The following is a 14,325-nucleotide window of genomic DNA, read 5'->3' on the forward strand; positions in this document are numbered from 1 at the left end:
CTACATTACCATACCAAGCTTATCGTCCGGTTCGTTGGAAGGTTGTGTCCCTTGTGAACTCGGGGCCCCCCGCGGCCGCTTAGCCCGCGCACCGAAAAATCCGACACTCAATATTACCCAACGGCAAACCGGATGAATTTCAACATTCTCTCTTCGACTCTCTCAATAACACTGTTGGATGTATGCCATTGAGACGTCAGCCATTGCGTTTCCTCAGCATCTGTCTTCAGTCAAGTTTTCTATTTACTTGTTAGGCGAATTGCAGCTTCTCAAAATCAGGTAAGTAAAGTATGGAATCGTTGAAAAAAAGCACACGTTTCTTCTCGGTAAACCGGTTCAAGTTATAGCCAGCTATACATTGCCACAGCCGAGATGGAACGGGTGTCGTTTTGCCACTTATGAATGCAATGACACGTAAAACGCATATAGTTCGCCTCGACAAATTATTGTGAAGTTCCAACCTTGGAGTTTACCCTGGTGTTTATAAATATGATCATAACCTTCTTTAAATAAACATACTTCCTGATTTAGCACCAATTATTTTATATCATTTTCCCGTGATTTATCGTTCTCTGGACACTTTGGACAGTTCTCCACGCGATCGTCCGGAACTTCCTCTGTATTTTGCCAAGGTAGTCGGAATGATTGAGCTTTGTTTGATAATGCACTCGGTTGCACACGGTACGCACACCCAATCGCACGCCCGATGTCGTAGAACGAATAGTTGTGGTACGAGAAGTACTCGGGATTCTTATAATTACTTTCCTTTGCCTCGTTCCCTGTTGCCGGGATAGGACCGAGATGCTGAGGAAAAGTCGAATGATATTTTATTTTATTTCAAAACAAATACCCATTGTAACACTTACGAGTTCGTAGTCCGTCTCTCGGAACACTTTCGGCGACATCCCAGGAAGCAGCTCATGGTCAGCTGGTGGACTCATTTTCGGTTTGTTTCGTAACGGTGTATCCGGTGTATGACTATCCTTTTATAAGAACGAAAAGAACAAAGCCCTTAGCGATATATTTTAAACTAGAAAAGAAACGATTCAATTGCTAAAATTGATAAACTTTACTTCTATTATACAATGAAATTTTCGTAACACGAATCGAATAAAACGATTTGCTCGCAATAACGACGCCATTTGTTGAACGTTTTCCAGACTACTGCGATGGACTATAATGTATGAACGGTTGATATTGCGATATGAATCTTTCATTGATTATTCTTTTTCATCCTGTTCATTAATCTCTTTCAGTTCAGGCAACATTCAACTAAAACTTAATAATTTAACAATAAAAGCGTAGAATTTGATAACTGCACTGCTCCGTTAAATGAACTTTTTTTCCCATCACTTTAAGCTATTAAATATACAGAACCCAACGAGCTACACCGAACCGACCCTCGTTGGTATTTCAAATACGATCCGAACCGCTCCGGCACACTTACGGATGACTCCAACCCGGTAGGTTCGAATCAACGCGCCCATCACTACTACACACCTGACTTTCCTCTATCACTCCCTAGAGGTCTCTGTAAGCACTACAGGGACACACACGATTCAAACATCCGTTTTCCGTTATCAAAAGAAAAACAGTTGAGATCCTAGATGCGATAAATCTTTTACCAGCTGTTGTGCGCAAAACAAATCTACAAATCTAAGGAAAATTATAAAAAAAAACTTCTCCTGTAAACGGCACCCAAAAGGGGGCCTCGTACCACACCATAGTCAGGAAGGATAGAAAAACTGCAGGGCGACGTTTACGGATAAAAACTAAAGTTAATCCATTTCGGAATTATACACGCACACAATGACCAAAAGACCGAAGATACATAGACGACACGTCTGCTCAGCTCGACGGTCGGCTCCGAAAGAGAGTGAGCACGGTTAATGACTACGGTTATGGAATAGGGGATTTCATGTCCACCATATTGAATAAACTTAAGTGTCAAATATTGTTTATAAACAAAGGGAAAACGACGACAATTTTCTCTTTTCTGGAGGACCCATCCTTACTCATCGGATACCTTGATGAGAACGCCTATCTGGGACAACTTCGTATCGGCAGCAACTTTCTGCAGTTTTCGGCGGCAACCAGATAGCACAAGCCTGCTTCAGATAGGCATGTGTTTCATTCACCTGCTTAACTAGCTTGAACAAGAAGCAAGACAGCGTTTCGTAGTCCACATTGCCTACTGTTCCGTTGACCGTTTCGCACTTTGGAAGACCGTTCAACGTGTACGCAAACACCTGACCAATAGCAATATGCAACGCGGGATCTTTGGTTAACTTCAGTAGCCTAAGAAACCGAGACAGCACCTTCCGGAAGTAGTGCTCCCGAACGCCGACGGCCAGGTAACCGTGGCAGTGAGCCTTCCTTGCAAATCTGCCTTCGTGTGCGCTCAAATTATGCAAAATTTTGCTTAAAACAAACACAATTACCACAACCGCAATAGCACTCCCCAACACAACGGTCGTTCTAAAATCAAACAACATTAACCGGTCTGTCAAATGTTTCTTGTATTTTTCTTCTGACGATTTGTCAAAATGCTCTACAGTATTTGACCAGGGTATTACATTAGACCATGGTTCTACTTCAAGTAGTTCAAGGTTCTTAATTCTATCAGGTAGGTTTACAAAGGTGTATGGCATATCCGGTATCCGCACAATATCAAGGTGCCTAATGCCAAGAGTCTACACTCCTTAAAATCCTCAAAGTTATTGTTTTATTTAATCTTCATTTTTTATATTGATCAAAAACTCTTATAGTGTAATTTTCCATTATTTTAATTTGTTTTCACGTAATTTGATATTCCCTTGATGAAATTTCATTCCATGTCATCACATGCGATGCGATAAAGCAATGGCACTTCGGCAAACAAACACATTCCAGCTTTCCAGCTTCCTAATCTCCAACAATTTGTCACCCACGTGTGGATCAAATCGAGCATGATACCAAATATGCAACTGTTTCATTCTTCTTCATATTTTCTCTTCCTCTAACTACACATTTTCCCTTCTTCTCATGAAACCCTGCATGTTCTGGATCAACGAAGTACCCAATCATAAATTATGTCGCTCGTGCTCAAAAGGAATAAAAAAATAAAATAAATCTAAAATCTGTATAAAGAATGCAATGCGGCATTATGCGTGCGACAGTTTGTTGACAGTGGACCCTTCGACGGCTTTAAACGGGTGGCGTATGGGAGCGCGGGAAAGGGCGAGGAAAAGTCTACCCAAGACCGACGTTATGGACTGAACTGCTTTCACTACCGACACCGAAGGGACAGCCGTGAGCTGTTCCATGCCATCGGGACTGTTGAAAAGATTTAATAATGCGTGCGGTGTGGTATGTTTCGGAGATGAGTTATGCTTGCGTCGCCGGGTGGTGGTTGGCGGCTGCCTCCCACAGAAACCGATTTACATACCGTGACCGTGAAAGTGTATTCTCCCCGCTGCACGCGGACTCATAAACTTTAATTGTTTTATTGTGTGTTCCTTTTCGTTATGGTTTAGTCTTTGTCGTTTGTTAATACGTGCATTCTTTGAGGGAGAAATGTGCAGTACCTATTAGTCTATGCCCTATATCTTTGTTGTGCTGTTGTAGACAGGAACAATCATCTTTTGAAACTTTTAAATCAGCTTTCAAATCTATTTTTTATCAACAAATCCGCGACAATTTTAAAACAAACATACATACTTCATGACACGTGATATACGTGCATTCTATTTAAAAATGTATTTCGTAGTGGTTAAATAACCTATCGGTAGTGAGTGAAAAATATTCTTGCCGAACTTTTTATTTTTTATTACAGTATGTTTGGATTCCATTCCAAACTTTTGATTAGCATTTAATTTTTATGTTCATTAAAAGAAAAGGACATTATAAAGGCCAAAAATAGATTTCAGTTCTCAAAAGTACAACCAAATAAATCGAGATTCTATGCATAAAGCAGCGGGTGAGAGCGGCAATTGAGGCCTTTGGAGTCACTTCTGTAGCGAGGTTAAACGTCCTTAAAACCACGGCTCTGGACGTCGGAATGGTGACAACCGAGAACAGAATCTGCCTGCCATGGTTGCACACCGTAGAACGCCTCCGTTTACTTGGAATTCTGTTCTCTAACAGTATCCGGGAAACAGCGGGCCACAATTGGGATACTGTTATCAATCACTTTCGTCAGTTGGTATGGCTGCACAGGGTGAGAGATTTAAACCTGCTGCAAAAGGTAACGCTGCTCAACTCATTCTTGCTCCCTAAGCTATGGTTTGTTGCGTCAGTTTGTAGCCCTCGCGCAATGGACATAGCCAAGGTGACAAGTTTGATCGGGTCTCTCCTCTGGAACGAATCTGGGGGTATACGTGTCTCGCTCCAGCAGCTGGCCCTGCCACGAGACCGTGGGGGCTTAAACCTCCACATCCCAGCCGTGATGACAGCAGCCCTACTCACAAACCGCTATGTTGCAGAACATCAGAGCCTCCCATTTGGAGCCCAACACATCTTGTGTGCGGGAAACCCCCCAGATATTACACTGATACCGTCTACTTATCCGTGCCTTCGCAGTGTTGTCCTGCAACTGGCGTACACTCCATTTACGGTAAAAACACAGCTATCCACCAAGGCCCTCCGCAGGTTGCAAGTGAACAGACTACCCCCAGCCAAGATTCAGTCCCATCCGAAGGCAACCTGGAAAAAGGTGTGGAACAACATCCACCGAAGCAAACTAACAGCGGAGCAAAGATCCACCTTATATTTGCTTGCGAATGGCAAGATCCCGCACGGAGAGCTGCTTATGCGTATGGGACGCACGCCTTCGGCTTCCTGCATGTTCTGTGTTGAGTGTGACACCCTGGAACACATGTTCACCTCCTGCACTCGCGTTATTGCCGCCTGGGACCTGCTGCAGCAGTGCATCAGGAATGAAGCTCCAGGGTGTCAGTCGTCCTTCGAGTGTCTCCGATTCCCAGTGCTTGGGAATATAAGCATTGCGCAGCGGAAGGTTGTCCTTCGTTTGTTTGCAAACTACATCATCCACATCATTGGAAACAATGATGCTGCGATCGATGTAATTGTCCTTAAGTGTGCACTGTATTTGTGATGATAGAGTATAAGAAAGCTTTGTTTGTACACCTTATCTATTTATAAAATAAATAGTTTATATTTTACAAAAAAAAAAGCACCAAAACATAGCAAAACGTATAAGTTAATACGGGATTCCTCCTTTCAAAGCTAGATATTTTGCAAGGAAGCTATTATTTTCCATTTATTCTGAAACCTGATACCAACAGAGCCCAACAACCTTTAACTTTAAAATTATTTATTAGAAAGCGTGATACAAAAGTGGTAAAAAAAGTGGTAGTAGTGCTTAAAAACAGTCTTACATACTTCAAAGGATGATGTATTTTTCAAGAATTCTGCCATAAGTCAGAGCTGTTTCTCCAAATAAGAAAATATTTCTAGCACAGCAGAACGGACTCATCATTTCATCAGATTTTATCGGAAAGTAATGAAATTAATCAATACATCTGTTCATATTGAACTGCGCAAGATTTATACCGATTTTAACACACATTAAAATTCTTGACAATGAAGTACGTTCTCGTCTGAAGGTGTGACAAGATAGGGCATAGTCATTAGTTCTCGTTGAAACTGATGAAGTTATTATACAGCAGTGAGACTTATTACTCCTTCAATATCCTATCGTCTCACTGTTTAAGCCGGTGGCGCCATCGAACAGTCGAAGTGCACGTAATCTGCTTACTGCTTCAACCGTGTCAGGGCCTCCTTGGTGTGTCTCCAAGTGAAAATACTGCCTCCATCTGTCTCCACGCCAGCGACGAACGGTCCAGATCCGTCATAAACAAAAGGATTTGTGTCAGAACTCGCGGGATTCAAGAGCTGCCGACATCCGACAATGTCATTCTACGACAAAAAACGTGCAACAGAAACTAAAAATGCAAAACGTCGCATTCTTCAAATATTCAGAATGTGCATTAAATTATTGTTTATCTATTCGAATACGAAGTAAGTGGTTTTCGTTCGATCGCACAGTTGGAGGAGAAGTAACAAAAGATCATTCGATAATATGACGTTGCGTCTTTGAAGACAACTAAAGTTCGTTTAAATTTTGTATTTAAATAAAATAAAAGAACTAAACAGAATTCACGTCGAAACCGTCAAACTAGAGCCACTTCAGAATGCAAACCTTATTGATCCGACGATGCTCATCAAACGCGACGAAAACTTTCGACGCTCCCAAGATGACCAGCTCATTAAAACTAGTCGCAAGAATCTTTTCTAGCGCCGACGTGCCCCCAAAAAGTTACCTCGCAAACGAAAAACATCCGTAGACCGAGATGTTGTTGACGCAAACATCAAAAGCCGACCGCCGATTTATCCCGGCCACTTGGCCGTTTGATTTTATTGCCCCGTTTTCTCCTAGTATCGTTCTACTTCGCCGCGATTAAATGAAAATGGGCGATAAAATCGACTCCACCCGCACCTGCACGGTTCGCACATGCGTCGCCCGGTCGTGGACTGTTCGCCCGAAGTCCTGGACACTACAGCTGACATTTGCTCTTCAATCTCCCGAAAGGAGTCGTAGTATAATACTAGTATTTTTATATCTTCCTTCCATCGGAAGCTTATCTGAATGAGTCCCTCCCGCACCGTTCGCTGGACATATTTGCGAATTTTGATAGCGACCTACTCGGAGAAGCGACGATAAACAACAACTTCCAGAAGGAAGTAACATTCGGTCTTTATCGAAATCCCCACATAAAGCCCCGAACGAAGAGGTGTTATGCGGGGGATCCATATTTTTATTACCCATTCTAAAGATAGCGAAACTGAGCGAAAGGTTTGAAGCTTTGCATAGAAAAACAAGATAAAACACAATACTAAAAAATATAAAGTTCTGTGATCCGATTTCGACAATTCGATTGTGACCAAATATAAGTTTCATTTTAAGGTATTAAAATCAAGGAGCATACAAATTCCTCCCATATGAAATCCATTGAATATTGTTAAAATTTTAGAAGAATCAATCCTCGACATACAGGCTCAACGTTTTGAAAATAAATTCAAAACCAAATAAAGAAACTGTTGTACTGTCCTTTTATTAAATATCTTAATTGATTGAAACGAATGTACCAAATTATTTGCTATGCAAATGCTTTCCCCTATTGACAATTATTAGCAGCAAGAAAATGGAATACTTCTTTAAAAAATGACCCCCCATAGATTAGCACCTTATTCCGTCGAACAATTCCGAAATGATCCCCTAAAATATAGCAACCATTCTTTTTGTGCAAAGTACAGGCGATCTTTAAGCCAACGTGTAACGGAGAAGCGCGAGAGCGCATTACTAGAGCACGTTTGCATATGATTATTTGTTCAAATTTGAATATCGAACCGGCTGAAACGATACACGGAGAGCATGGATCGATAAATTAGCAAACAGAATGTGACAAAATCGGTCCACTTAGTTCGTCCAGGCAGAGGCCCACCAATACCGATATTTTACGCCAAAAATGTAAACGCTGGCAGTGTTGGGCTAGAAGCCAGCGTACACCGGACACCAATATTAGAAATGATCCTAGGAACCGGTGTCGGTGTATTTTGATCCTAACAATCCCGATAAATTATTGGCCAACATTGGCCCCCGGTAGCGCAACCATCTCACAAGGGGAGAAAAGTCATGCTAATAAACACGTTTCTGCAAAGCCTCGCTGAGGAAAGCCACAATTTGCCGACTCTTAAATAAACGGCAACCATTTGTCATTGGTCGGAAACGTTTTTTTTGCAAACCGGTATACGAAAATTCGTTGCTTAGCAAAGTGTTAATGAATTGTGTGCTGTTTCCACCTTCGTTTAACGAGGGATTAAAATTTGCGATCGTACATCACTAACTGGAAGTTTTGATGTTTGCTTTATTCCTTGCTTTCTTTTCCTAGCAGAAGATCTAGCCCACACACACTAATCGTAGCTTTAAAGCGCACGATTCAGAAGAGAAGCAAACAAAAATACATCGAAACGTACAAGAGTAAGTTTGAAATTGTTAGTAAGCTGTCACAGACCTTAAAGTTAGCGTTGTACCAAATGGTCGGGGTTTCGTCGTACCTGATAAATATTGATATCCTAATCCAACCCAATTAAAGTGGCTATGAAAATGGCCATTCTTCTGAGCTCTTAAATCTACAGGCAGGCATTGAAGAAAATGCTTAGTTATCAATTCATTACCGGATGCCGCCATGAGCTCTTAAAAAGTTACATAAATTAGTCGAATTCATAGCCATCTGTGACGCACCGCAGCAAACATCGAGAACCTTGACGAGCTACCCACTCGGTGGAGTTATTACGCTGTTCGAAAGCAAACCGATGTTTATATTATTTATTCTAATTCAGTTGGCATAGAAAATAGTTCACCAAATTCTATACACACCTGTATATTCATCATTCCCCTGGCGAATAAAATGCCTTCAAATTGGTGTATGAAGTTCGAAGCGTCCGTCAGAACATCCGAAAAAAGACTTCCTCCCGTTTATTTAATCACTCGCACGTCGCACACGGGGCACAGATGTTAATTTATTGTTCGGCATTAAATTACAGCACGCTTTCATTGCTTAACTTCAACGAAAGGCCGAAACTAGACCACCAGCAAACAAGCGTATCAAAACGTATCGACACCTTCTCATATCGCTTTGGCGATAGATGAGAACGCTCCTGGCAAGGGGTTAAGAAGCTACCCGGCAGCAGGCAACAAGCGAAGACGCTCGTGCGGGTTGTTTTCATAATTTTCCGATTCCGATACACCGCCCCCAGTCCACGAGGGACGTGTTTATTTAAGGGGTGCACATTCCACATCAAATACGCCCTGTAACGTAAACTAAAGCGCTCGGGCCTCCCGATGCACTTCCAGCTGACGATAGGCCGGAGATTCGGAGTCCAGTTTGATGCCCTTCTTGTACGTTGAGTTAAACGATTTGTTTATTGTTTCACAAGTTCGGGATGGTTGGAATTTTTGGCACAGGAACTCGGTATTACGTATTGGAATGTTTATATCTGACGTCCAGTGGTCCTGTGGTCGGTTCGGAAGCCATATGTTGGACAAGTTCAAGGTGAAGCTATAAAATGACCGACATTCAAACAGATGGTAGCGATTTCAAACGGCTACGGTTGTTGAAAGACAAGTAGGAAATGTGTTTAGAAAATTACGTCGTAATGCATTGAATAGATTTTTTCCTTCCTTATACTTGATAACCAATAAAATGCGACGAGAAAGTGAGATGGTTTATTTTACATAATACAACTTTTCCGCAGCTTATAGCTAAAGAACCAACAACGCACACTGTGTAGCAGTTTATAAAATCCGGACAGCGAAGCTGGGGAAGGTCTTCCCATCAATTAGCATACATTAAGTGTGTTCGCAACGGGAATTCGCAACTCCGCCAGTGTCACCGGAATGGGTTTAGCGACCAAACACCACTCCACCCATCGGAGCGGGAGATCATTTACGACCCGGGTGCTGTTCCCTGTGTCCACGATGCTGAGTCCCGATGCGGGGTGAAGCTATTAAAATTCATTACCACGGTTCCGCGCCCCGATCGAAACCGCAAACTAGAGAGAAAAGCGTTAGAAGTACGGAGCGAATAAAATAAAATTGAAGTAAACCAATATTACTGGAACGCTCGAATGCGCCACCGATAACCTCACGTGCCGGTCGTAAAATTACATTCCATCCGAGGCGCGCGCGGCCTCTGCTCAGGGAATCCATGGCCGCACGGGAAGCACCGAGTGCGCCCCGGAACGTTGCTCAGTACCGTCGTCGCCAACTTTGGCCTTGCCGTACTTCGAGCTCGACCAGAGGCAAACCGGACGCACGGCCAGATAGTAGACGATTTCGGCGAAGCTGGTCAAGCTCATGCCGGTCAGCAGGGCAAGCGTGCCGCCAAAGTTGGCCAGCTCGCTGGTGAAGCTCATGTACTCGACGCGCTCGGTGTAGATGAACTTGTTGTCCTTATAGTACACGTACAGGAGCATCAGGTCGTTGCTGCGGGGAGGCAAAACAAGGTTCAAACGTCATATCCAGGTCTTACAATTAGCACCACGTACCCTTGCAGTCCGGATTCGTCCTTTACGATGGAGTCGAGCATCGCTTTGAGGTTCAGATCGTCGTTGGACAGCTCCACGTCGTACTTGAGCGTCGTGCAGGTCGGCAGGCAATCGCACAGCTCCTGGTCCGTATCGGTCGTCATCTCTTCCAGTTCCATCAGCCGCTGGACCGCACTCTCGTAGCACTTCATTTCGTGCGCCCTGCAAACCGGTGTGGTGTTGAGCCGAGGCATGGCGAACGTCACGCAACCGCACGTCTCCAGCGTGTAGTTGGTGAGACACTCGAACTCGCAGTTCTGCTCGTTGTACACCCGGAAAAAGCGCAACGTCCGTTCGTCGGAGAAGTAGCACTGTCGCCTGGTTTGGGGAAGGAAGACAAATCTGAGCGGAACGCCTCACATGGTCAGCGCGGGTATTGTATTACTTGGATGGCGAGAACCGGTGTAAACTCTTCTGCGTGGTCAGCATGCGTGGTTTGACGATGATCGAAACGGCCTGCATCGGTGACACACGAATGTGGTACTCGCTGAGCCGTGGGATCTCGTCCGGTGCATGGATCGTCACCTTGTAGCCTTGCAGGGCTCCCTGGAGATATGTTAGAGGATGAGGAAACAAGTACAGTGTTTGTCCTAACGTTAGGTATAATCCTCCAAGACAAGGACTCACCGAGCAAACATATTCCCGATTCTGTTCGAGCGTCTTGACCAGCATTATTACTCCACCCTTGAACCCAGCACTGGCCGTCCTCCGAGGGTACGCCAGCAGGTCCTCCGTGTCCGTGTACCCATTCTCCATCGTCCAGCCCGTACTGCGGATGTTGGCCGCATGAAACCTGTGTATTCCACCCTGGTCCGGGTTGACTTCCTTCTCGCGAAATTCCTGATCCGCCGTAAACAACTCCGCCGACGAGAGCATATTGAAGCTGTAGCAGATACCATTCTCAGTAACCTTTCGAGCCCAGAACCGCTGGCAGGGGTGAAAGTTAAAGCTCCACATGCACGAAATGAACCGCTCGTCCGTCGGTATGGACATGTTGATCAGCTGCTGGACGACGTGCTCGTCCTCACCCGCCTGCTGCCGGCTACCGTTCGTCCCCGTATCGGCATCGTAGTAGTCATGCTTCGGACGCATGATCGCCGAACAGACGTGCGTGAGGGCGCGCAGTTTACGCCACTCGTCCTCGGTCAGCGTGTGGTTCGCATGGCGTGCCCTCCGGTACACGTCCGTCACGTTGAAGCACTCCACGTCGACGCGCGTCTGCGGGCACACGGTGATGGCCGGAAACGGAATCTGCCAGATGGGTATCTGCTTCGGCGAGAAGCTAACCAGGATCGGCTTTTCGATCCACTTCTGGTGCCCGATAACGATGGCCGCGATGCAAACGCACAGCGAGACGACCACCAGCACCGACCAACACACTCTAAGGGGAAACAATTGCACACTAAATATGATTAGTTTTAATGCAAGAAGAAACGTGAGTATTCACCTTTCGATAATCGACAGTTTCGGGTGCACCACGTACGGTATTCCATGGCATGAGCTCGCCGCCAGGTACTCGCGTGCGATATTTTTCATGTAACGGATGGGTGACATCGGATGGAATTTTCCACAACACCAGCGACAGGAGAACAGCCACCACAGGACACTTGCTCTTAAGCGTACGAACCGGCACTAACGGGTGTATAATCATGGTCACAGTCATACTTAACATTTTATTGGTTCACCAATGACAACCAGTTGCATGCTGGCTACGATGCATTATACAACAGCTGGATCCCTATCGAACAAGTTGATCCTTGCTCCAGGGATGTCGGAACTTCCGACCAAATGAAACTGGTTTCGTTAATCAAACAAGTTGTTTTTACGATATGTTAAATTCCGATAAGACAAATCTACATGTTTCTCATATACACAAATTGACGTCGTATTATGTACAAAGAAAATTAACGGTACGTTAAGCACAAAAATGACCTGCGTTTTTTATTCAAAACTTTATCTTTAGTGAGCTTAGTTGGATAATTAGGAACGTAATCGACCTAGGTAATTGTTTAATTCATCATCTATGACCATTTTTCGAGGTATATTGTTGTTGAGGAATACTTTGCTCGTTTTAAATAATTCTGCAAATAAAATATACCAAAACGTTAGGAGAAAAAACTTAGAACCTTTAATTCCCATATTAAGATTAGTTTTAGATTAAGCCAACAAAACAAAGAGAATATTGACAATGTTTGTGCTCAAAATTGCCATAGTTTGCACAATCAACAAACGTTTTTTTATAAAAAAATAAAATACTTTTATGTTACAAATATTTTCAATAAATCTTTTAGGTTTGACACCTCCTACATTTGCCACTCGAAGTAAAAGTAACAATAGGTCAAAGGTTAAAATGGTAAGTTATTGAAAATTAAAAAAAAACGTATGTATCATGAAAGAAGATATATAAACGAAATACGTAAAAGGTAAATACCATTTGTCGAACTAAGATGAAAATATACTAGCAAACTAAAGGATTCGAAGCGAAACAGAGAATCTTTTTGAAACAAATTTATGATTTTGAAAAATATGTATTTCGTAAAATGTAAAAAAATATGAATTTTTATCAACGAAAAGAACGTTACTAACATTCGGAACGGGTTTGTAAACTTTCGTTCAACAATGCAGTGCATAATCTAACCAGATGAATGTTTAACGATGTCGTGCGCAAAAAACCCTCGTCCAACGTCGAACCGACCTTGACACGGCACCGGACAAATCCGCGACAGATTCTTAACTATCCTCTCCGAGCCCTCCCTTTCCCCGCTTCCCGGTTCTGATGTGCATTAGCATTCGATCGGGAAAACTAACTCACTCCCGCTGGCCGCTCGTAAAACGGACACCCACGGGCCGGCACGGGTCGTAAAGCGCCACTAAACACCCATTAAAACCGGCCCCACAACGCTACCGGTGTTCCCCGCTTCCCACCCCGAGGGGTGGTGGGTTGAAAAATAGAGGAAAAAGTGCATCACCCGTGGGTCCTATCATATCCACTAATTCGCTTTGTTTAACGAGCACCGACAAAGCGCCGGCTAACGACGGTTCGGATAGAGTCATCAGCTAGGAAAACTAGCGAGTGTGTGGTCCGAGGTGCGATCGATACGTCAACTCCCGCATTCGAAACAATGGGTCGTTAAAAAATGTGATATAATTTGTCGGCAAGTATAGTTTTCGAATTTTTTCTTTATCTTTGTTCCAATTGGAGTGCATCGATATGCAGTTGCAGTTTGCCTTCGTGAAGGCCCGCTTGTGACAATAATGCGCAAAACAGCGAGGCGTTAATTGCAACCACGTGTCGCGCGGCTGACGAGGGAACTGATCTTGAAGATAGACGCTCTGCTCCAACGCAGCGATGATTAATGTTATCTTAATGATCTCATACGTCCACCAAAATAAAAAAATTAAAATGAAGTCCACACCAACCATCGGGATCGTGAAAAATGGTGTGTTTCAAATTGTTGCCGAATTAACATGCGGTCGAAAACATTCTACAGTAACGAGCATATCGTCTCCGGAGATCGAGTTGGAATTTTTCTTCAACATAAGATTGATTTCACACATTTCGATATGTTTGCTTGGGTCATGTATTTTATCCATTTTTTTTCTGATGATTATAAAATATTGAACTAAAATCCTCCGTCCAACCAGCATTTCCCTTTGCAAGGCAGGCCCTTCGCTCACGGGAGGGAACAAGATTTTGCCAAAAACGCTCCATGCATCAAAACGCCACTCAAACCGTTGGCAATATATTTAATAATCGCATGACAAATGGTTCCACAGCCGCAGGCATCATAAATTAAATTGTATCCTGCCAGAAAATGTCCAAAATTCACACACACACGCGCTCGCGCGTGTTCCAGGAGGAACGAAGGGCCCTACGACTTGATTCGCTGGGCCACGATAAAATCCGATCGACCGGCTCGCGATGGAATCATGGAACAATTTTATTATACCACTCTGTGACGACACGGTGGTATTTTCGGCTGTAGGCTTCTTCCCTCACGCACTGGAAGGCAGGGGGAAGGCTGGCCGAAAACCTGCAGCCAAATGGCGGCACATTTTTGGTGCCATTATTTTTGTTTTATGTGAACGCATAAACTCGTTATTCCGTGCGTGTGTTTTTTCCCATTTTTTGTTTTTGTTTGTTCGTTGAGAGGATCTCTCCCGTTTAGGTTTGAA

General features: G+C 43.8%; 2 protein-coding genes across 2 annotated transcripts; both read right to left on the reverse strand.

The window, feature by feature from the left end:
* Nucleotides 1–537: 537 nt before the first annotated feature.
* LOC131285740 (uncharacterized) lies at nucleotides 538–1,142 on the reverse strand. The gene is made up of 3 exons (XM_058314596.1): nucleotides 1,074–1,142; nucleotides 867–983; nucleotides 538–804 (listed from the first exon to the last, which is right to left on the reverse strand). Exons 1-3 carry the CDS (start codon nucleotides 1,140–1,142, stop codon nucleotides 538–540), a joined length of 453 nt encoding a protein of 150 aa, XP_058170579.1.
* A 3,602-nt stretch (nucleotides 1,143–4,744) lies between these two features.
* Nucleotides 4,745–11,685, reverse strand: LOC131285741 (pickpocket protein 28-like). Its single transcript, XM_058314597.1, has 6 exons — nucleotides 11,597–11,685; nucleotides 10,777–11,530; nucleotides 10,535–10,695; nucleotides 10,111–10,467; nucleotides 9,819–10,048; nucleotides 4,745–5,019 (listed from the first exon to the last, which is right to left on the reverse strand). Exons 1-6 carry the CDS (start codon nucleotides 11,683–11,685, stop codon nucleotides 4,745–4,747), a joined length of 1,866 nt encoding a protein of 621 aa, XP_058170580.1.
* Nucleotides 11,686–14,325: the final 2,640 nt, after the last annotated feature.

Source organism: Anopheles ziemanni, chromosome 3, assembly GCF_943734765.1.
Source record: "Anopheles ziemanni chromosome 3, idAnoZiCoDA_A2_x.2, whole genome shotgun sequence".
NCBI classification, from domain to species: Eukaryota; Metazoa; Arthropoda; class Insecta; order Diptera; family Culicidae; genus Anopheles; species Anopheles ziemanni.